This window comes from Pseudonaja textilis, chromosome 3 (assembly GCF_049901715.1).
Source record: "Pseudonaja textilis isolate UNSWEBS1 chromosome 3, rPseTex1.2, whole genome shotgun sequence".
In the NCBI taxonomy this organism is placed as follows: domain Eukaryota; kingdom Metazoa; phylum Chordata; class Lepidosauria; order Squamata; family Elapidae; genus Pseudonaja; species Pseudonaja textilis.
Genome location: NC_141992.1, coordinates 91,216,116 through 91,239,783, shown reverse-complemented (window position 1 = coordinate 91,239,783; position 23,668 = coordinate 91,216,116). Strand labels below are relative to the sequence as shown.

Below are 23,668 nucleotides of genomic sequence, written 5' to 3'. Positions count from 1 at the left end.
TAATCTGTCTATTTTCCCCAATATATCACTTCTCCTCTGGAGAAAAATCCCTTCAAATCAAATCTAAATGTATTACAACAATTATTATATGAATGAATTTAAAAGTTAATTACAATGAATGAGTCAGACAATTAGTTAAGTCTCATGTAGCAAGTTAAACTATTTATCATATGGTGTCAGGCTTCTGTACCTTCATATTTACTTAACAAAATGCTGTTTTCCAGGGAGTAATAGACAACACTTCTTGTGCTGGTTAAATATTGTTTTTAGCAAGGAAAAAAAGAGAGATCTACCTTGACAGATATTTACTATCAGTATTAACTATGGTGGAAAACTACCTGACATTTTAAGCTCATTTATGATAACATTAAAATAATGTAAACACAGCATTTTAATTTGAAAGTTAGAAGTAACACAATTTGATGATCTAATAAGGGTTTTTCTACCCTTATTTTGCAATCTTAGCCCCCTCCTAAATTGATAAATGAATTATTATGAAACTCTCCCGCCCCCATGAATGCAATTTATGATTTCACTGGGGTAAATTATTGTAACTTACTCTGTGTGACTGCCGGTAAAGATAAAGCTGGTACAAAATGTGTTCAAGGGACACTATTATCTTGATATTTTTGGTACAGTGCCCTGTCTTATGTCAGTGCAGTAAACGAAAGTGAAAAATTAATGTAACAATCACTTAAAATTTTTACTTTATTTTAAATAAAGTCCATGTATTTCTTATAACTTTATAAGATAAAGCAGTGAAATTTAAAATAATTTAAATAAATAATTTAAAATAAATGTATAGGATGAGCTTGTTTACTTTTGTCTAAATTCTAAAATTTAATTTGGATCGATATGTATTTTTTAAAGAAGCAATTGTAGAAAATCCTGACTTTGCCGCTGAGTTGTCTAGGTCAGGGGTCTCCAACCTTAGCAACTTTAAGCCTGGGGGACTTCAACTCCCAGAATTCCCCAGCCTGCTTTGGAGTTGAAGTTGCCAAGGTTGGAGACCCCTGGTCTAGGTAGAGCAGGTCAAATTATGACACAGATCCCACCAGGCTCAAAAGCCTTGCCCAGGCTAAGCAATATGGCAATAGCACTTAGACTTATATACCGCTTTATAGTGCTTTACAGCCCTCTCAAAGCAGTTTACAGAGTCAGCATATTGCCCCCAACAATTTGGGTTCTCATTTTAACCACCTCGGAAGGATGGAAGGCTGAGTCAACCTGGAGCCTGGTGGGAATTGTAGGCAGCTGGCTGCAGAAGTAGCTTGCAGTACTGCACTCTAACCACTGTGCCACAGAGCCTCATGATATGTTATGTAATATCAACATGATAATGTATTACAATGAATCTTAGGCACCCAAAGTCTCCTAAAAGAGGATAGCATCTTCTAGGAGCCTCAAGATAAGGGCATATAGGTGATGAGTAGTGCTAAACTCTTAATGGTTGCACTACAGATTTAACATCTCATTTCAGTTAAACAATCCAGCTTCAGGTACTTTCAAAACCCACCAAACAGAACAGGCTGAGTGCCCAAGTTGTTTATGCAAACCCAATTTTATGTCAGATTTGCTTGATTCCCATGGCAGTTATGTTGCACAGTATGAGAATCCCTGTATACATAGCAGCACTTGATATTGTGCAAGGTAGTTTAGCTTGGATCTCCACCTCTGATTATTAGTGATGTTTAATTCTTCTATTAAGTCTATAACAACTTGAACTTGAATAAAAGATTGTCTCATGCCATGTCTTCCAAGGAAGCTGTAATCTTTACTATACTACTTGCACAGATACAACATATTGCTTAAATCTTTTGTCATATTAGCACTCTGCATATGCAATGCTCTATCCTAGAAAAGCGAGAAGTTTCTTGGTGTTCTGGCAGTAGCTATGAGCTTTTTCTCTTATTATTATTATTTGACTGATTCCTAAATGGCTTGAAAGTGATGACTTTTAGTTTCTCCTTTTATAATGTGTTTGTTGTGTAATATGCTGAATTAATTTAAGAATCTCAGAAGACAAAACAAAAGGGCAGGTATAAACATATGAAAGACCACCCAACTCTCTGATGCAAGTTCAGTATATACTAAAGTCCAGTCTTTGCTTAGGGGAAATAGCTGTTTCACCAATTTAAGGAAATATCAAGTGTTTTGTAATGCAAGACGCCTGGTTCAAGTATTTCCATTAACAACAATTGCTGCAACCTGTAGGGATGAATCACTGAATTTGGAAGAGCTCCATTTTAAGTCATTAAATCCAAACCCCTGCTTAGTGGAGATCAAAATTAAAGTCTCCTCAACACATGGCAGTCCATCTGCTTAGTTACATTCAGCAGAGCTCACTACCTTTCTCCTAACAAATATTATTCTGAGTACCCCACTAAGAACACTGGGAATAAATCTTGTTTATCTGCTGTTAATTTTAAGGCACTTCAAGAGGTAGCATGCCCACTTCTTTTTCCTTCAAGAAGACATAAACATAGCCAATTTCACCTTTGTCTCCAGTTACTGAATTGTCTTTGTTGCTCATTTATACACCTCCTTCACATGTAATGCCTGGAACCTGGACCTCTAATTTGAGGTAGACTCTAACCAATGGAGAAGTACCATGATTCAGAAATATGAAAGTACCAAGATCTTAGATCAGGTTTGGGAAAACCTATAGTAAGTTCTATTACACATGCTGCCAGGCTTTAAATCTCAGCAGTCAGCTGAAGAATCAGGGATGCTCAGATCTGTAAGTGAATGTAATTTGGGATCACTTAGCCAGATGAAAGAAGGCAGGCATGGGTTGCCAACTTTTCTGTTTCCTAATGAATGCTTGTCTCTTCTACTTTTTTTTCTCACAAACATTACTCCTCTAAGAACAGCTTCTTTTCCCAATTCTTTAAATATATAATAAACTTTCCATTTAGTGAAACATGATTTAGTGCACTTTCAATCCAACAGACAAAATTTGCTGGATCTGAGATTTGTCCAAATTATCATTCCTATACTAAGATTTATTTCTACAATTGCTCAAAAATATTGCCCACATTCTGGTGAGAGAAAAATTACCTGAGGATGGGATCCAGCGCAAACCAAAAGCTCTGGTCCCTGTAACCAACCCAGATTGGATCCTACATTATTCTTGGACTCATATATTTGCCTTCATTCGTTCAAACATATTATCTGTTCTAATGAGGGATTGGGTTCCACTGACTGCATTTGCTTTTCAAATTTTAAGCAAGTCATGGCTTATTCATTTAATCTATTTTTTTATAATTTAAAATTACTTCATTTACTCCTCTTCTATTATCTCAAGTTGGGAATTTTTTTCTGGTTCTCCAATACTGCATTCACTCTTGAGGAAGGCTTGCAATACCCCTTCCTCATGTGACACAATCATTTCTACAGTTTATATTTACTAGTATAGCCAACCTGCAGTATCACTCTGCTTGCAAGTGTGGAAGCCAGCTGATTGTGTAATTTGGGTAAAGACCACAGGGTCAATGTGAAAGGAATACTGGTTCCGAGGGATTGCAATGTTCAAGAGAAGTGATTCCTCCCACCTCACAAAATCATATTATTCATTCAGTTCACAGAATTATCATACCAGACAATAATTTGCCAAAATAAAAATGGGAATATTTATTTTTTCCTACTAAAGCAATAAACTCTTATGCTTATGCATTGGTCTTTGTCAATCATTCCATTGTTAAAATTTTTACCATCAGTTGTGTAGAAAATGTAGACATAACTCCATAAAAACAACTTAGGTCAAGTCACTGAACAATTCCAAGACCAAGATAAATAGTGGTGGTAAGCAAAGATAGACCAACTTATTTGTAAAAATAAGTTAAGCTCTCTTCACATAACTATATATCCATGGTTTCATTAAGAGACAAGATATTTTAAATATGTTCATTACAGTAAAAACTTCTACATTACTTGCACCAATTTGGGTCTATACAAATTGCAGCAGCATTTCCTGATTACATATGGAGAATCAATCAGAAATCACTGTTATATACTGGAATTGGACAGAGATTCTAAAACCATTACTGAATGGTAGCTCATGCACATGATAGCAACAGGGAAAAAGGGAAGACCCCCGTGCAAATGGGATAGGACAAACTGTGACAAATTTGCAAATGTGCGCTGGACAAATTTAAACTGTACAAGTCTTGCAAAGTTACAAAGACATTCAGAAGCACATTTTCTTCTCCAGGCCTCCACCCTTTAAAGACATTGATTTTCATTTGGCCTCTTGAGCTTTCTTAGCATTCTGTTTTTCTTTTGCCTAGAAAATAAAGACAGACAGAAATTGCACTGTTTTAGTAACTTTTTTTTTTTGCTCTAACCCAACATGTACAAGATTCTGCACTTTCTTGAAATACTTAATATAGAAACAGGATATACAGCATAACAACCATTCTTTATTTTGAGCTGAGGGTTTCACCTTATCTGTCAGCCAATGTACTATGCTGATGCAGTCCTGCCCTTCTACAAGCAGAACACCTCCATCAATTTGTGGAGCAAATTAGGATACAGCAGAGGCTCCCTGTTTAAGAAATAATAATAATTTCTCTTAATCCATCTGCTTTACTTCTCAAAAGAGCATTGCAGAACAGCTGGTGTGTACTGGCTAAGTATTGGCGTGAGACTTCTTTGGGTGAACTTTCAGGAAACCATTCTCTTTTAATCTAATTCACTTTAAAGGGTTATTGTAGTAGGGATAAAATAAAGACCCCTTGCAAGTTTGTTTGAGTTTATGGAGAAAAGGCAGGACATAAAATATTATAACCTTGTTCTTCATAATTACTGACTACAGCAGTCACTGATTTATGACAACTGGGACCAGCATTTTGGTTGCTAAATGATGTAGTCATTAAGTGAATCACAATGTGATTGGCCTGATTTTATGAGCATTTTAATCGCAGTCATTAAGTGAATCTGTGGTTGTTAAGTGAATCTAACTTCCCCAATTGATTTTGCTTGTCGAAATCTCGCTGGGAAGGTCACAAAATTGTGATCACAACAGGCAACTATGGCAAATGCAAACCAGTTGCCAAGTAACTGAATTATGATCATGTGACTGGGGGTGGTGGTATGATGGTTGAAACTTTGAGGATGGGTTATACCTTACTTTTTCTGAGATTATCATAATTTTGAATTATCATTAAATAAATGATCATAAGCTGACAATGTACATAATCATCGGGTTTTATTGCCAGCATTTCTTTACCTGTTTTATATATTTATATTTATATATATATATTCTTAAGTTTTCGCGGATACTTACATGCATGGAATTCAGCTTTGTTCGGGTATTTTCCCACGTCATTTCCCACTTTTAAAGTTATAGCAACGTTTCGGCAGAATCTCATCTGCCATCATCAGGCTTCTGTATTGAGTTCGTCTGTGAGTCAGGTTTTCACAGCCGTTCCTGTTTTAAATTTGGGGCTAGCCTACTGCTGTGCCAGAATGGTTTTTTCTTCATCCTGATTAGTTGGGAGTCTTGGTCTGTGTTTATTGGTCTTGGAGTTTGCTGTGTTCTGCTTGATTGGTGTTTCTAATATCTTCTGTCTGTTTTGTGGCTTTTTTTGTCTTGCTTGGCTGACAACATTGTGTTCCTTTATTGGAGGCTTTTAGTGCAGCTTGGCTCTGAGTAAATGGACGGCTATCATTTATTAGGAAGCTAGGTTTCACCTGGGTGCCTGGTTGGGGTGTGTTTGAGCTGGAGGTATCAGGGGGGATCTGTTTGTGCCCAGGTTGTGGTGTGGAGATTTTTTTGTTTGTGAGTGCAGGCTTCCAAATAATTGACAGTCTGGTGGAATCATCTCTTCTATTCATGCTTTCAGGTCTTTTTTCAATCTCTATGGCTTCTCTGATAATTCTGTGGCTGGGGTTTTCTATAGTGGCTAGGGTTTTGGTGCCACTGAAGTTGATGCTATGACCTGTGGCTTTCATGTGTTGGACTAGTGAGGAAGTGTGTTCCAGCTTTTTTACTGCATTTTTGTATTCATCCAGGCGGGTACTTATTCTTATATATATATGTGGTATTCAGCTTTGTTCGGGTATTTTCCCACGTCATTATAGTTGTGCTTTTAAAGTTGTAGCAACGTTTCAGCAGAATCTCATCTGCCATCTGGATGAACACAATACAGAAGCCTGATGATGGCAGATGAGATTCTGCCGAAACATTGCTACAACTTTAAAAGAACAACTATAATGATGTGGGAAAATAAATTATATTATAGGATAAATTATCAAGCAGTTTGTGAGTCCAATATAAATTAATGTCAGTCATATCAAGATTACTGCATTCTAAATAGGCAGCTACATTTCAAAGGAGTTATTTGTTCCTCTAAATGCTAGGCGGAAGCTCAATTAAGTGTAAAAATACCAACCTATTATCTGAGGTTGTCCAATAAGCAAAAAATTCTCTATTACAGTATATAAAAGTACTATACATTATTTTAATATCAATTTTACTATCAACTGTTGGTTCTTGATGTAAATACAAAGCTCCAATTACATCCAGATATAACAATGATATAAAAAAGGACATTTTCTTCAGCTTATAAAATGCTGAACCTATTTGTAACAACCTCAACATTAAAGCAACAATCTGAATGAACTTATTAACATTAATTTTATTTAAATCAAGAATCTACTATTCTATTTAATTGCAACAAAGAGCAAATATATGGGCTGATATACTCTTCTGAAATGCCCAGATTTTTACTGAATTAAAGCTGGATTTAAACAGACCAATCTGCAACAATGAACCTAGTTTCTATAGCTCCGTCTGAAGCAATTACTAAAAAAAGGTGGCATGTATTTCTGCTCTTTTGGTGCAGAAAACAGTTTAAGACTGCAGGCTTAACATCATTTTATAAAACAAGGCCTGGTTTTATTAGATCTTATCTGGCAGCCCTGAAAGATAAGGCTGACTTGGAAAATATAACTTGGGTATATATATATAACTTGACTCTGAGAAAGATATGGATTCTAAAAACTCAAAGTTGACAGGATTGACCAGTGTTGAACTTGACTTTTGTAAGAAGATTGAAGATGATTGGGGAATGGTTTTATTAAACCCATTCGGAAAACAAATGTTAAGATATGTTATCATATAATTTTATAGGAGACTTTTTTTGTACAACAAATGCTGTGAAGAGAGAGACACAACAGAAATGTATGATTTGGGGGAATAAAATCCAATTGTTAGAAAAGATCCCATTTAATATTTTAAAGAAAGGCCTTATCATTAAGAATCAGTTGAAGATATTGATCCTGGACGAACCAGAGATAATGATTGTTATGACTTATGGCAGACCAGAAGCCGTTGTGGACTTTCTGCAAGTGAAATACAATAAATAGATTGTTAACAGAGGGTTTAGAAATTTAATTTAGTTGTTTGTTTTACTTGTTAACTATGTTTTTATATACTACCGTGTTTCTCATATAATAAGTCTGGGTCTTATTTTTTTTTGAGCCCCCCCAAAATGGCTAGGCCATCTTTTCGGGGGTGACTTAATTCCCCCCCCTTGCATCTTCGGGCGGGCGGCGACCGCTTGGATGTTGACCTCGGCCTTGGTGGGGCACTTCGTATCGGGGTCAACGCAGGCAGCACCATATCCGGGTGTGCAACAAAAGTACTTCCTAATGGCAAGCCCCCACACCATTCCCCATTTCGCATGTTTTAATATAGGCCTTGATTTGGGGGGAGGGGCTTAATTTCATTTCATGCCTATAAAACATGCTGGGACTTCCTATTGGGGGAGGCCGTATTGTTGGAGAAACAGGGTAGACAGATGTCAGGGTAAGTGAGTTGGGTAAATAGTGTTGTAGAAATTTACAAATTGTGTACCTGCTCCACAAGGGTGTTTTATCAGTGTTCAACTAGGAGGGACAATTTATGTATATGTCTGTTTTTTTTAATGCACTTTTAGGGTGTAGTCTTGTTTAGCTTTGTTTTGTTTCTGTATTTTTGAGTATTTTAACGTTTGAAGAAAATAAAAAATAGTTTTTTAAAAATAAATAAAACAAAGCATGATTTTAAAATTCCTTCCGAAGATCAAATATTCTGTTCCTATCAAGTATGGCTCTTGACTCCTGATTATACTCATGTTAAGAAGGAGAAAAATCTCTGAAATCCAACAGACAAAATTACAAAGAGCTAGATCCAGTTTTATTCATACTTAGACGTGATTTACTTAAGTCAGTGAGCTTTAATTTGGCCATGACTACAAGTCACATATATACTTTGAGTATGAGTACACTTGCACTCATACTACCAATCAACTTCTATCACTCAACAGAATTACTATCAAACATGTTTTTTTAAAATCTTCTGGTGAAAGCCTGGTAGCATGTGATGAGCTAACCATGTATATGAAAATTGTGAAAAGCAAGGAACTGATAGTATTTATTTGAAAGTGGGGAAAAAATCTTATTGGTAAAACCTTTAAAATGGTTTTCCTAAGCATTAGAATCTCATATTTTATATCTAATGCAGGAAAGAACATGTCTGAGGCTATTTCAGGATAAGAATCAAAATCAGGTTAGAGGAACCATTGCAGTTTAATAACCCTAAGAGGACAGAGGGCAGGGAGAACATGTTGCTTTCTTCCCCAAACGTGCTTGGAACTTAGCCATATCACTAAATCAGTGTTACTGCTAGAAATGGAACAACGGAGCAAATCAAAGTAATTAGAGAAATAAGAGACATTCTGCAAGTCAACTTTTTAGAGGAATGTATCCATGCTTCCAGAATGCCATCTAGTGGTTGTACAGCTACCACAAAACTTGTCCCAATAGCCTTATCGCTCTCATTTAAAAGAAAATTCTGCAAATTACTTTCCATTTTCCACTTAGCCAGATGCTACAAGTACTCAACTTATAACAGTTCACTTAGCGACCGTTTGAAGTTACAATGGCACTGAAAAAGGTGACTTATGACTGTTTTTTCACACTTATAATCATTTCAGCATTCCCCCATGGGCATGTGATCAAAATTCAGATGCTTAGCAACTGATTCATGTTTATGACAGTTGCAGTGTAATCCTCTGACAAGCAAAGTCAATGGGAAAACTAGATACACTTAACATCCATGATCCTAACACCTGCAGTAATTCACTTAACTGTAACAAAAAAAGCTGTAAAATGTAGCAAGTCACTTAACAAACGTCTCTCTTAGCAACAGAAATGTTGGGCTCAATTGTAGTTGTAAACCGAGGACTACTGTACTCTCAAACCCCCAACTTCATAAAAGCCTACCATGTTTCCCTAAAAATAAGACCCAGTCTTATATTTTGGGGGGCTTCAAAATAAGCACTAGGACTTGTTTTTGCAGGATGTCTTGTTTCTTTCCATGTACGGGAGGCTCACTTCTGCTTGCTCATGGCCACAATGGGGCAGGCAAGCCGAGACACGGAGTAGGCAAGCGGCTACGGGAGGCTCGTCTTTGCATCTCTCAGCTTTCCCATGGCCGAGGTGGGGGATGGAGATGTCTCACGTGCCCTACACCAGCTTACCTCAGGACTCTGCAGCCAGGCCATCCACGTCCCAACTTGTCTTGCAGTGGCAGCTCCAGCACTGTCCAGCAGGACCTGCATGGCCATTGGCCCACTTCTGCTTGCTCATGGCCGCAATAGAGCAGGCAAGCTGAGAAACGGAGTGGGCAAGCGGCCGAGGGAGGCTCATCTTCGCATCTCTTGGTTTTCCCATGGCCCATGCATGTCAGGATCATCTGCCTTCCTCCTGCTGCTTGAACAGGTGATCAAGTCACCTGTGTTGTGCAGGCTGTGGCTGCTGCTGAACACCATTAGCCCCCGTGCCCTCCAGTGCTGACCACGCCCCCCACTGATGATGATCTTAACTAGGGCTTGTTTTTTTGGATAGGGCTTATATTAGGAGCACACTAAAAATCAGGTAGAAGTCTTCTTATAAGACAACATTTACCTTTTCTACTAGTGGAATCAACTGCTGATGTTCTGCTAACGTTTTTAGCAATTCCATGATAAATGGTAGGTAGTTGTGTTTTCTTCTAATGTTTTCAATCTGCAAGCACAGAAAAAACATGACATGAATCAGCATTCGGTTCCATTACTATAACACAGAATCATGTTTATGATGTAATTTTCTGAATAAAAGCACTACACTACAGGAAAGGAAGGGAAGAGGAGAAGATTATAGCTAATGGTTGCAGTAAGAGAGGTATAGCTAATCTTCAACTTATCTTCTTAGTCCTTTTGGGCCAGAGGAGTTAAAAAATTATCCGTGATAACAAAAGTATCCCCAGTCCTGTAATCAAGATATGCATGCAAGTTTTTGTTTTTTTTACCATACTGTAGTTTAAATTACAATGTCTTCAGTTTTAGGATTAAGCTCAACGTTTATATGTGGTTGACAAGAGATATGGATTTGGTTTGAAAGCTTAAATGTCCAAAGAAACAGAACAAACATTTAGGTTGTTAATGAACTTTTTCTTTGAATTTGGTAGTAATGTTTCTTCCAAAAGAAATTTCCAATACAATTGTTTAGCCATTTTAAGGATGAACAAAACTGTCTAGCCTTACATTTGAAATGACCACTGAACTTAGTTGGCTATTCAACAACCTGGTCGGTTCCTTAAACACTGACCCCAGAGATAAGAGATGACACTTTCTACTAGGAATCAAATATTTTAAATATATGAAGGTGAGCTAAAATAAAGGAAGAATTTGTAAACAGCAACCAAATGAATTAGATTACAAGCTATCTGACCTTGCTGCAGGGATCAGGTTGCACTGCCCCCTAGAAACAAGGTAGAAAAGAAATTTCAAAAAGGCATGGGAGTGGAAGAGATTAACTAGCCATGAAATATAATGAATAGCCTGAGCAAAGCAGCTCTCCAACAAAGAGATTCACATTCTGGAAGTGATGGGATTCCTTTTATCTTGCTTTTGAATTTTTTCTTTGCTATTCTTTGCAGAATTTTTCTAGCTGAGAAATATTCCTGCTTGCTGGAAGACCTCTATACAATTTCTCCAAATGTATATTGCTGGATATGGCCAAACATATCAGCAAGATCTGCTGCAACAATTCTCCCATGTAAAATTTTAGTGACTATCCAAAAAAGTGGTGCTGAAAAAAGTGACTTATCACTGGCCCTCACACTTCTAACCGTTGTACATTGTGATTCAGATGCTTGACAACAAGCACCTATTTATGACAGTTGGAGCATCCCAAGATCACATGATCATTATTTGCAATCTTCTCAGAGAGTCTCCAACAAGCAAAGTCAATAGGTGAAGCTGCATTTGCTTAATGATCAAGTGATCTGCTTAAGAACCTCAGCAAAGAGTTGATTCATTTAATAATTGTGTTGCTTAGTGATGGAAGTTCCAGTCCCAACTGTTGCTGTAAATCAAGGACTACCTGTATATTCATTTCTAAATACTCAAGAGAGCTGCTGAATCATAGTTGTTGGAAGCACATAGAATAACCATCACAGAGGTTAAAAAAATCAGAGCACTTGTTTATGTATGAATTGTCTTCACTGGGCTAACTGGAGACCTAGTGAGTCAATCAACTTTTTGGATTTCAGTAACTATTTTACTATTAAAATAATATTTTGGAAATATTTAAAAATATTGAACCAAATGGAAATGTGTTTATATTTTTGTACATGCCACATTCACTAGTTTCTTATTTTTTACTGTGTAATCAGCTATATAAATGATTATGCCTAGATGCTGATTTGCAGAAAGATACCATGTTTCACTGTATATCTTTTAGAGGTTGTGTCACCATGTATTCATTAGGGATGTATTGAAACATACAATTTTATTAGGAGTGTCTAAACGTTTCACAAATTCAATTGCTTTTTGAGAATGTTTCCCTTGAACTTTCAAATAAGATTGCAGAACTGCTTTGAAAGCAAAAGAAAATGAATGACATGTACATGATTTGCTCTTTTTTATAAATAGGTTAGGGAATTTAATTTTCTAAGATTTGTTTTCTGTTTCTCTACAAACCCCACTTCAATTTTCACATTGTGCTCTGGGAAACTATTTTATTCCCCAGAAACTGACCCAGTGTTTTTCAATTAGAAATATGATGGATAGAAAAGATTAATTTAAAGATTGCTTGCCCATCAATATAAATTTGTCTCTGCAATGTAGAAACAGGGTCCTTGTTTTGGCATGGTAAAAGAAACTTGGGAGTCCGAAAGAAACATAGAAAGTGATGACTCTTGATAGATGCTCAGACAAATCAGTATAAAGCTGGGTTTATTAAAAAAAATATCAAAACTCATTTCTTTGAGCCAGAATGTCACAATAATTTTTTGATGCAAAGGTTGAATTTGGTCTTTGAGATGGATGATACTTATACTAGAAAATAGAAGTGGAACCAGGAAAAAAACAAGAACTAAATAAATGCAATTATTATTTCTGAATAACCAAAATGAAATTGACATATTTCAATAGAGGAATACACAAACAAATCAGTCTCGCATGAAAGCCAACTGATTTCTCTTTATGATTCTCAAACATTCACATTCAGATCTTGCCCTAGGGACAAAAATAAGGAATTGACATTCAAAACATTACTAATCCACTGAGAAATATTTCAAATAGATTACCTCTTTCTACCATTCAAAGGAGCCGCCTACATACCTTGTACCTTTTCAATTTTTGGTTTTCTTCTTCAATTAACATCTGATACTTTGCAACTTCGGATTGAACAGAAGTTAATATATTACTGCTCTGGTCTGTATCCATCGGCTCTTCCTGTTTGGAAAAATAGTTTGATTGAATTAAATAACAGCATTTTAAACACAGCATCCATTCAAGAAATGCAGAACATGAATAATATACATTGAACTAAAGAGCTGATTCCATATTTTGCAAGCTCAAGCATCAGATGCAGACTTTTACATAAATAGAAAGCTTAATATATAGGAAAAATAAATCCAAACTCTTGATTTGTGCAGTATTATTTTAAGACCAATCATAACACAAAACTGTGTGCAATCATTTGTGTTTTCCAGAACTGTTGATCAAATGAAAGAACAAAACTTTTTCTAAAGCATACAATCCACCTCTTTGCTGCCTTCTAGTGCTTGTTTTTAATGCTTGGCAAACTGCACTTAATTTGTTAATGTAATGTTCTGCAGTTTGATATTCTACCCTAGAAGCCATATTTTTCAAATAATCTATATAATGCAGTTTTCTTTAGAAGAATCTCCCTTTTAGGAAAATGATAGAAACTTTACGGGTAGGTTATTCAAAATTGTAATAGTTTCTGGAAGATGCATTTTGAAGTTAAATAAAGACAGTTTAATTTCGGTTTGTTAACTCATCCTTTTCAAGGTCCAAAAGAAATTGATAATGCTTAGTTACTTGGGACTTCCGTTTTGCCAGGCTTCGGTGACAGCAGGAATTCGCATTTCTCCGCGATCCCTGCTGTGCTAGCCATCTTGGTGCTTCCGATCCTGACGGATCTGGAGGATAAGGCTGCCCTGTTGGGGTAGCTGAAGATAGGGGGGATCCGGACAGGGGTTGAGGGGTATCGCAGACCCCCTCCCCAGCTGGCAATAACCCCCTTTTCTCAAGGCGGTGGAACGGCGGTCTTAATGGCCGCCACGAAGAAACCAGCAACTGGGTTAAGAATGTGCAGGAGGAAGAAGAAGGATGTTTCAAAATGAAAGTTTTCTTGGCTAGCTGGGACTTTAAGGATATATCTAATACCTGGAAAATTACTATTCTTTTTGGATGCTACAATGTCTCTAATGGAGGTTTTCAGCGGCGAAGGAAAGTGTTGAAAGAGAAAGTTACTCTCCCTTATGGAACTAACAAATGGACATGGAAAATCTGCTCTCTAACAGAAGGTAAAAATTTAAAGCCCTTTGTTACAAGTGGGAAGGGAGAGGCTTGGAAAAATATATATATATATATATATATTTCAAGACTTTGTTGGAGGAGATGCTTTGAAGATAAAGAGATTAGAAGCTAACTGCAAAAAAGATTTAAAATACAGATTGGGTTTTTTTCCCTAATCGACTTTACCCCAGAAAGAGAAACTGTAAAAGGAAGAAGTTTGTGCTTTGCCTGGACTGTTTGATGACTTTGGGATTTTGGGGAATTGTTTTAAGTTTGGAAATACTTGATTGGCTTAATAACAAGAAGAGGATACAGAAAAAGAAGAAGAAAAAGTTTATACTGGCTCTACCTCTCGATATCTAAAAATAAGGAAAGAAGGCAAGGACGCTATGGGAGAAGCCCTTTGTTTTCTAGATATGGCGCTTGCTATGTGTCAGCAAATTAAACAACAGCTGGAAGAAGCGGAGGAAGAAGAAGCCATTTTTAATGAATTAAATAGTGTGATTAAGAAAGAAAGGAGAAAGAGAGGAGGGAAAAGGAAGGACGTAAGACATAAAAAAATATCTATGAAAGAGAAAAATAAGATGCAAAAACAATATAATGCCAGAAAGCAAAAGGAAAGAAGAATGCAACAGAAAGGGGAAGCCAAGAAGGTGTTTGGAGAGGAGTGGGTAAAAAGTCTAGGTGGGCCAAGAAAGAAAGGGAAAAAGGGGGGGAAAGTTATAAAGGTATAAAACAAGATGGAAAAAAAGAAAAAAAATTTAGGGACAAAGGGTAATGTATGATTCTTTTTTTTAAAAAAAAGGGATTCTGCATAGTACACACAATAGTATTGTAACAGTTGTATTTGTATTAAAAATAGAAAATTAGAATTTTATAAGATTTAATAAAAGATTAAAATATTAAGGTACAATGTTAAAATGTTTAATAATGAATGATTTTAAGTTTTAATAAAACATTAAAGGAAATGTTTAAAATATTAATTTAATTATAGAGTTTAATGGGCTAATGTGTTGATTATTATAGATTTATTACTGTAGTATTTGTTTTTGAAATAGTAGAATGTACTAAGCAGAATCAGATTGGGACTTAGGTGTTATTTCAAATTTCAATTTAGGGGAATGATAGAAAGGCATCATACTCTGATCAGTGATTTCAGGAGAAATTATTCTTTTTTATATTGGGAATGAGATAGATGTAAATGGAAAAATGGACAAAAGATATAAAAATATTGTCTTAAAGCAAGATGAAATATATAAGTGGGGAGGAGTTATATAGAAGATATAGAATGGTAAGCAAGATAGGTAATGGTATATGAGGAGCATGAATTTAATTGAAGTCCATATAAAAAGAGGTAATCTGGGGCCAAATTACTTTCTAAAAGGAAGTTTTATGTTATTTTTGTGTTTTATGTGTGCGTGTTTAATTGAGAATTAATAAAATCTCGGAGGAAGACCAGATAAGAACAACTGTAAACAAGACAGAGGAAAATATAAATGTGATGATTGAATAGTAGATAAATTAGAAAAGAAATGTGATTGAATAAGAGTAAAGAAAAATAATGTGAAATCTGTTAAAGGGAATTTACGTGTCTATATGGAAATGGGATAAATTAGAAGAATGTGATATAAAATAATGTGTTACCTGCCTTGTAAAGATTTATAATGGAAAGAGATTTTATGTTTTTAATGTCTAATGATGTTTTGTTTTGTTTGTTGTTAAAATCAATAAAATTTGCTTAAAAAAAAGAAATTGATAATGCTTAGTTACTGAATGGGGAAGGGGATGATGGAAAAAGGAACAGGAAAAACCATGTTATCTAAATCTGATACTTGCTTTATAATTTTATATTTCTAAATCACCCTTATATGAATCTCTTAGCTTAGCTTCTAAAATGTTATGTAGCACTAGGTGCTCCAAGAACTTCATTAACTCTCACATCCCAGCCATTACAAAGAAGCGTATCTAATTGATAAATACCTCAGCTAGCTGTCTCTGCAGATCTGCAATTTTCTGTTCATATATCATTTTTCTATCAGATACAATTGCCATCAGGTTAAACCTTATCTCACCTTCACTATACCTGCAAAACATGAACAGAGTTTGTGTTACATATTGCTGTTACGTTATGATTTTAAAAATATTCATAGATGTTAAATCCTTTTGGAACATTTTAATAACATACCACAAGAAAAATCAAGATTCAAACTGAACATTGCTCTCTATTTATCACATAAACAATGGATAAGTTCAGTAACAGAGCCTTTCAAAGTGTTAATAGTTGCCAAATATCTACAAAGTACTCCTGGTTAAAATCCCTGTGATATGACTCCAATCATTTTGTGTACATTTGTCAGCTATGCTTACTTGAAAGCTAAAGTTTGATGCTTAAAGGTTTCAGAAGGTCAAATAACATTGTAAGCTTTTTTAAAAATATAATTAACTGAAATAAAAGTGAAGATGAAATAATGTTTCTTATCATCTCCATATATTCCTTTCCTAGGCAGAGTGGCAGCAAGCACTTTTGATATGACTATAGTGGATCTGTTGATCATAAAAGTTGACATAGTAAAAAGAATTCTCAACAATTTGTTTTCTATAAGTAACAGGGTAAGTAAAAGCCTTTCTTTTAATTTCTTCAGCTAGCTTACCAAGAACAAAATCTGTTTTAACGTTTTATAAGCAAGAACTTAAAATATAGTTATAAACACTTACTTTTGTATCCGTTTTTCTATGACAGGCCTTACAGCATTGATCCAGTCATCTTGATTGCACACTCCTAAGGAAGTACACAAATAATGCAAATCAATACATAGACATAGGCTTGCAACGTGAAGTCATAAAATCAAGTTATCACAACCTTGTTTATATAAGCTCTGCCACTATCACTATCACCAATAATGATTTATTTTATTATGTGCCCAAGTACCCATACAAAATAAAATGCTGGGTTGGTTGCAGGCAAGTTCTTGGGAAATGTGCTAACCAGTTCAGAAAAAAAAGTAAGGTGGGATGGTATACAGCATCCCTGAGCTAAAGAGTGAAAGGAAAACAACATTTCGTTGAACTGATTTTGATTGACAGTATTTATCATGGCAGTCATTTTCTGGCCGTATCTGTAATCTGCTCTTAAAATTCTAAATATTTCCATTAGCCTCCCTTCCTCATTCATACATTCAGAATGTCATGCTGCAGTTAAAAAAACTAAGGTTAAAAAACTGACAACTACATAGGTGAAACGAAAATATTACCTAAATCTATTGGACCTTCTCTCAAACCATCCAATTCATATAATCGACCATTTACAGGAACATAGCTGACAAAGTGAAAGGCATCTTCTTCTTTTGCCGTTGATTTTGCATCAAATTCAAACATCTGTTGTCTGCAAGAGAAGTGCAACACATGAATGAATGTTACAACTCTCCTCTCTAAACATATTTTACTTGGGAAGTATTTCAACATCTTCTTACCTAGCAAAACTGTTATGAACTTGTCGTATCACTTCTGAGTTACTTAATGCTAAGCCTTTCATCTGAAAGGGAAAAAAATATTGTAATTACATTTGTCATTCATTTAGCAACCATTCAGTTACAACAGCACCAAAAAAACTGCTGGTCTTTACAACAGGTCCTCACACTTACAACTGTCATAGCATCCCCATGGGCTACGTGATCAAAATTCAGGTGTTTGGCAACCAGCCTGTATTCGTGATAGATGTAGTTTCTAGGGTAATGGCCATTTCTGACTGTTAACAATCAGTTTTTGACAAGCAAAGTGAAGCAGAATTCACTTAATGATTAATTTAATAACTCCAATGATTAACACCCAAGATTAAAAAAGATCGTAAAATAAGGCATGACCCACTTAAGAACTGGTCTGCCTAACAATGGAAATTCTGATTCCATCAGTAGTCATAAAGTGAGGACACCTATATTGCTCATATTCAAGACATTTTTGCAAATATCATTTTTACACATACCGCAGCATCAAAGCTTTGAGAGAATTCTTTGAATTCAGACAGTGTTTCTCCTAAATGGATATCTTGATGAGTGCAGTTCAACAAAACACTGACTATTGCTTGAGTTGCACAAGCATTATTTATTACCTGTAAAGAGCATAAAAAATAATTTAATTAGTGCGAATTGTAGAAATCACAAACTTTACTTACTGCAACCCCCTTTAAACTTCAGAACTGTTTACATGGGCTTATGTTTGCATGGTCAAATATACATGATGGCAATAGTTTACCCTTTTTTATGTAAACTGTTTACACATGTTCGTCCATTCCTATAATTCACCCTAAATAGATTAACATAACAACACCAGTTGCTTGTGGTTGTAATATTGTTATTTTGGTATGCATTATTAAGTGGAACAAGGGTTCCATGAGCCATTTAATTTGCTGGGATTTAATAGTTGGTCTATTCTTTGTTAATAACTTGTCTGATAACTATACACATACTTTCTTAAGAAATAGTAACAATTGGTGGCTAAACAGTTCTGTATTTGGAAATTGTCCCTTCAAAAGACAGAAAAGACAAACAGAAAAAAAATTAAAGGAAATCTAGGAATTAAGATTTATCTAAACAATAATTAGTTTATAATGAAAAGAATCTTATTTTATGAAATCAAATGTTAGGTCATGTTTTAGCGCATCACATGTTCTTAAATTAAGTAAAACTTTTGTTTCTCAATCTTCTAATTTAAACTGACTTAACTGTATATTCTTAAGTGATTAGGTTAACGTATTATTGCCACAAATTTAAGAAAAAATGTAATTCTGCTATTTACCTCACACTAAGTAGTTAGCAGATTTGGGTTTGAATCATAACAGACGAGAAAAGCACGACAATAAAGAGATCTCTTCTTAAAATAGTGGTACAGTAGAACCTCGGGTTGCGACTGTAATCCATTCCAGGACTACGGTCGCAACCCTATTTGGTCACGATCGGAAGCATGGACTCACATGCGCAAATGGACTATGCATGCGCAGAAGGGGAAACTGCTGCAGCAAGGGAATCTGCTGTGGCCAGGTGTGTTTGCCACCCGATTTTTGAATTGTGACCAGATTCAAATATCAGGTGGATTTTTTGGTTGAAACCCAATTTGGTTGCGAACAGGAGCGTTTGCGACCTGAGGTTCCACTGTAATTGAAATGCCACAATTCAGTCCATTTCTAAGCATACCAGAAATCATGATGTTGTTCTATCTTGTTCCTCCTTGAACTTTACATGAATGACATCCTTGTGGAAAATGGACATTCAAAATACATTATACTAATAGTGTTAAATTTTACTGCACTATGCTTGCTACCTTAACACATTACATCAAATTGAACAAATTTTGTTTTATGTTAATTGGATATTTTCTGGTTGGAGGTTTATATTAAAGATATTAGAATTCCAAAACAAAGAAATGAAAAAAAAATCCTATTTCATAATAAGAGTGTTTGAAAAAATATAGTCCTTGACTTACAACAATTCATTTAGTGACCATTCAAAGTGACAAAGCACTGAAAAAAGGGACTTATGACTGTTTTTCACATTTACAACTATTGTAGCGTTTTCATGGTCACATAATCAAAATTTAAATACTTGGCAACTGACTCATATTTATGATGTTTGCAGTGTCCCAGAGCCACATGATCCTCTTTTGTGATCTTCTAACAAGCAAAGTTAATTGGGAAGCTAAGTTCATTTAGCATCCTGGTTACCAGCTTAACAACTGTAAAAAGAAAGGTTGTAAAATGGGGCAAAATTCACAACTGTTTTGCTTAACAGCATAAATTTTGGGCTCAATTGTGGTTGTAAGTCAATTTCATAGTTTAAAAATATGTTGTTTGTAAATTTGCTAAAAAAATGGCTAATTATATACTTATTAATTCAGAAACTTCCTTCTAGCTAAGAACACATAGCTTTGTAGACCACAAAGCATTTTCCATGATCAGAATCAGAAAATACAGGCATATCTTTAGTAACACTACAATTATATATTCACATTATTTATAAAACTAAATGTTAAAAATAAAAATATATACATTTCTAGTTCAAGGTTAAAATGATTTTTATCAGTACTTCACTGAACCTGTTTGCCATGTTTCTGTTTCATCACAATATTTCAGAAGATAATTTTTATTTCCTTTGCTTAAAAAGAAACTGTCCTAGATACAGAGTTTTTTAATTTACCATACCTGTTTAGCAAAAAATAATGTATCTAATCTGGAATCCTGAACAACAGAACCAGCTGGTTCTTCTCCTGGTTGCCATTTGAACAAAAATATCAGTCCATGAACTGGCCTACAGATAAAGAAAAACACAAAATATGTTGAAAACTGAAACATATATACTGACCAGGAAACAAAGCTAACTTACATATGTATTATAATTAAAGTGTAGAACAGTAACTGATTAGCAGTGGAAAGGAAAACAATATGATGCCTTCTAAAAAATGTTTGGGGGAATCATACTTTTAAGGAATATATTATCTGTGTTGCATGAAACACATACCTCCTTACTGGGCAAAGGAGTACTTAGATTTTGCAACAGGCACAGCAAATAATTTCACAGATCTCTGGCAGAATTCAATTTCCCCTCCCCACTAGAACTCAGAATGTAACTATATATTCATAGAAATAACTATATTGGACTAGGTATCTTCATTTCTTTTTCCAATAATGTGAATTGCTTGACTAAAGCTCTGAGCAAATATCCTTTATCCATTGGCGGGAAATATAGAACGTAATTTATACAGCAAGGACGAACACAGGGAACAAAAGGTGAATAACTATAAGCAACATACTTTAATTTTTCAAAGTTCTCAGGCTCCAAACTCCATATCTCCTCAACCTGTGCTCCTCTGCAACCTGAAAATTAAGGAATAGGTTGGAAGTTATCCAGGGCCAATTTATATGGGAAAAATCCAAGAGCAAAACTTAGCATTAGTTTAAAAACGAATTACAAGTCAATCCAGCTCTTCAAGCATCTGGCTTACATGTTTGCACTCACAAAATTCTGACACATACACATTTTACTTTCCAACATTAGTTACATTATATGTTAATTATATACAATTGAAATATAGATTTCATGCATTTAACATGACAGTCACCAGCCAATCTTGACTGCTTTTGAAGAAGGGGGCAGCTTTGGTCCTAGTTAATATTTGATTGGGAGACCACTAGGAAATCCTATGTTGTAGACAAAACTGGAAATGAGTGGCTGATCTAATCAGTGTACATTTACAAATGCATGTCAGAAGGGGCACTGACAGAAACAGAGTCTGGCTGTTGCTCTTTTTTGAAAATAAGTTTTATGGAAAGCTGCTGTGCCATATTCAAATTGAAGTATGCATCTCTCTCCCCATTCTCAAATTAATGGAAGGCGATGCCTATTACACGTTCCATAATTTATTACTTTTTATTACATACCCATGACTTCCATCATAAGTAAACCATTTAGATTTACCAACAATTAAAAAAATTCTCTCTAGATCCATTACTAGGGCACGAAAATAATGTTACTACCACTTCTATACCCCATTTCCTACCAATTTTAAAACTAAAGAAAAACAACAAATCTCATATGCAGGGGGGGGGGGAGATTCTCTACACGTGGGAGGAAATAATCTTGTCCAGAAGACGTCTCACTCCTTGAAAAAGAGTAGGCTCACACAAGATGCTAAATAAGCAAGATAGCTTTTGCCCTAGGCAATGTCTCTGGTTATTCCTGAATTGTTGTTCCAATGACTGAATCGTTAACCAGGGAACCGCGTTCTGTACATGGCCAGAAACTACATCCATCCTTAATCAACGAGGCGTTTGCAAACGGATGCTGAAAATCCTCGGAACCCAATCGAGCCCATGAAGGTCGAATCTGACGCTTTGGCCAGTTTTCCCCCTTTGGCTCCCTTTTAGCCCGCGCCTCGGATGTGGGGGCGGGGGGGAACGCGATGGCAGTCCAGCCACAAACCTCACCGAAGCCCTTGATGAGCTCCGTGAAGACGCCTGGGTCGCTCTCCATGAGGCACCACTCGCCAGCGCTGCCCCCGCCCGCCATCGCGCCCAAGAAGCCGCCGCACTGCCTTGCTTCGCTCTCAATCGACCGGACTCCGCTAAAATGCTCCAGTGGGTTCTCCCTCGCTTGTCTCGCGTGGCGCCCCTCTGCGTTAATCGCGCGCCCTTTGCCCACCCCCGCGGACGGTCGAAGGCAAGGCAAGGCAAGGCAACGCACGCCACCGCTTTCCCGACAGCCTCAGCGGCCGGCGACTTAAATCTCGACGGGGGGGGAAAACAGTCTCCTCTACTCTATGGTGAAGAGAGGAGCAAAAGGACTAACCAGAGAGAGGAGAGGCTAAACCGCCCGGCGTGCTGCATTTCCGGCTCGCGATTAAAGAGACGGGGTTTTAACAATAGAGTAAAACCGGTGTAAATAAGATTGAATGGCGCGGTGGCATTCTTTCATAATTTTGCTTTTGTTTTAAGAGCAACAAACTCAATTGGCAACCTATAGATCAGGCCAGTGGCTTGTAGGCTATGTTGGCACTGATGTGTTTACATATAAGTAACCTTGAATTACTCAACCCAGTTTTTTTGTATCCATGATATTGAACCATTGGTTAATGAAACGGGGGGGGGGGGGGGGCGGATACTATACGCTAAATCATAAATCGGGGATGACAAACCATAATACTTAATCCTAAACGAAAATCACATCTTTTGTCCTATGAATAAATCGTTACTTGCAACCCCAATAATCAGGATTGCTTATTTGGTTTAGTATGTTAATAATGCCACCCTAAATTGCTAATTAGGTTAAACAACGCAGCTACTAACTGATCTCTCTTGGGTTATTTTCTCCATTCTGGGGCTTCAACAGATATTTTACGTGACTATAAAACACATCTATGATGACCTTCCCTTGACTGGTTTCATTCATTGTGACGGACAATCTCTTTATGCCTAAGGAGGCACTAAAACTCACGGTCTCTTGTCCCAAAGGTGCTTTTTCAAGAGGCAACTGGATTGTTTGTTTTCTTTGAAAACGTTTCGGTTCTCATCCAAGAAGAAGCTAAAGAAGCTTCTTGGATGAGAAGCATAACATCTTAAAAAAACAAACAAACCAATAACCAGAAAGTCCAGTTGCCTCCTGAAAAAGTAACTATGGGATAACCATGACCTGGTTGACTGAGAATCTCCATAGACATTTAGTCACGGTCTCTTGGGCTTCTAGCCTGGTGCCTTTAACCACTGGCAAACCAAAACTGGCTTCTTACACTACTCCATTGGCATCAATTTAACACAAAGACTGCTTTTCTCGGAAAATGAAAGCAATCCATCGGCGAATCACAGCAATGTAACTAGGACAGCAGTGACATAAAAACCTCAACTTGCAAAGAAACCTCGTCCTCTAGCTTCGCTGCCCTACATTTCCCAAGTCCTCCGCCACCAACGACTGCCTACCAAAAACGCCCGAGGGTTACAGGAGCTGCAATGGGCAGCACCTCCAAACGGGACTGCGATCCCAGTCCAGCTTTTGTCGAACTCCGCTCAAAGCTTTTGAACCACAAATTTAGGGTCAAGGGCCCTAAAAATACCCAAAATTTGTGCACCGCGGCGCCGGCCTGCGCGCAACGCACTCGAAAGCAAAAAGCGGAAACCTTCCTGGCCGCGAGAGCTGAGGGATAACGCCGCGAGACAGATGCGGGTTGCGGAGGAGGGGAGGGAGGGGCAGTGCATCCGGGTCTTGGGGATCCCTGTCATCTGCGGAGTCGGCGAAGATCCGCTGCCCCATCCGGCTCCCTCCCTCCCTTGT

General features: G+C 36.6%; 1 protein-coding gene across 8 annotated transcripts; it reads right to left on the bottom strand.

The window, feature by feature from the left end:
• Nucleotides 1–3,608: 3,608 nt before the first annotated feature.
• On the bottom strand, nucleotides 3,609–23,665 carry UCHL5 (ubiquitin C-terminal hydrolase L5). 8 transcript variants are annotated; one of them, XM_026703230.2, is made up of 12 exons: nucleotides 23,493–23,661; nucleotides 20,658–20,721; nucleotides 20,050–20,155; nucleotides 17,839–17,964; nucleotides 17,330–17,391; nucleotides 17,111–17,241; nucleotides 16,575–16,638; nucleotides 15,840–15,942; nucleotides 12,654–12,767; nucleotides 10,759–10,788; nucleotides 9,955–10,053; nucleotides 3,609–4,285 (listed from the first exon to the last, which is right to left on the bottom strand). In XM_026703230.2, exons 1-12 carry the CDS (start codon nucleotides 23,614–23,616, stop codon nucleotides 4,241–4,243), a joined length of 1,068 nt encoding a protein of 355 aa, XP_026559015.1. In that variant the 5' UTR covers nucleotides 23,617–23,661; the 3' UTR covers nucleotides 3,609–4,240. The 8 variants fall into 8 exon arrangements, with proteins under 8 accessions (XP_026559015.1, XP_087786475.1, XP_026559017.1 ...); XM_087930349.1 differs by having other exon boundaries at nucleotides 23,514–23,639; XM_026703232.2 differs by lacking the exon at nucleotides 23,493–23,661 and adding an exon at nucleotides 21,832–22,101.
• Nucleotides 23,666–23,668: the final 3 nt, after the last annotated feature.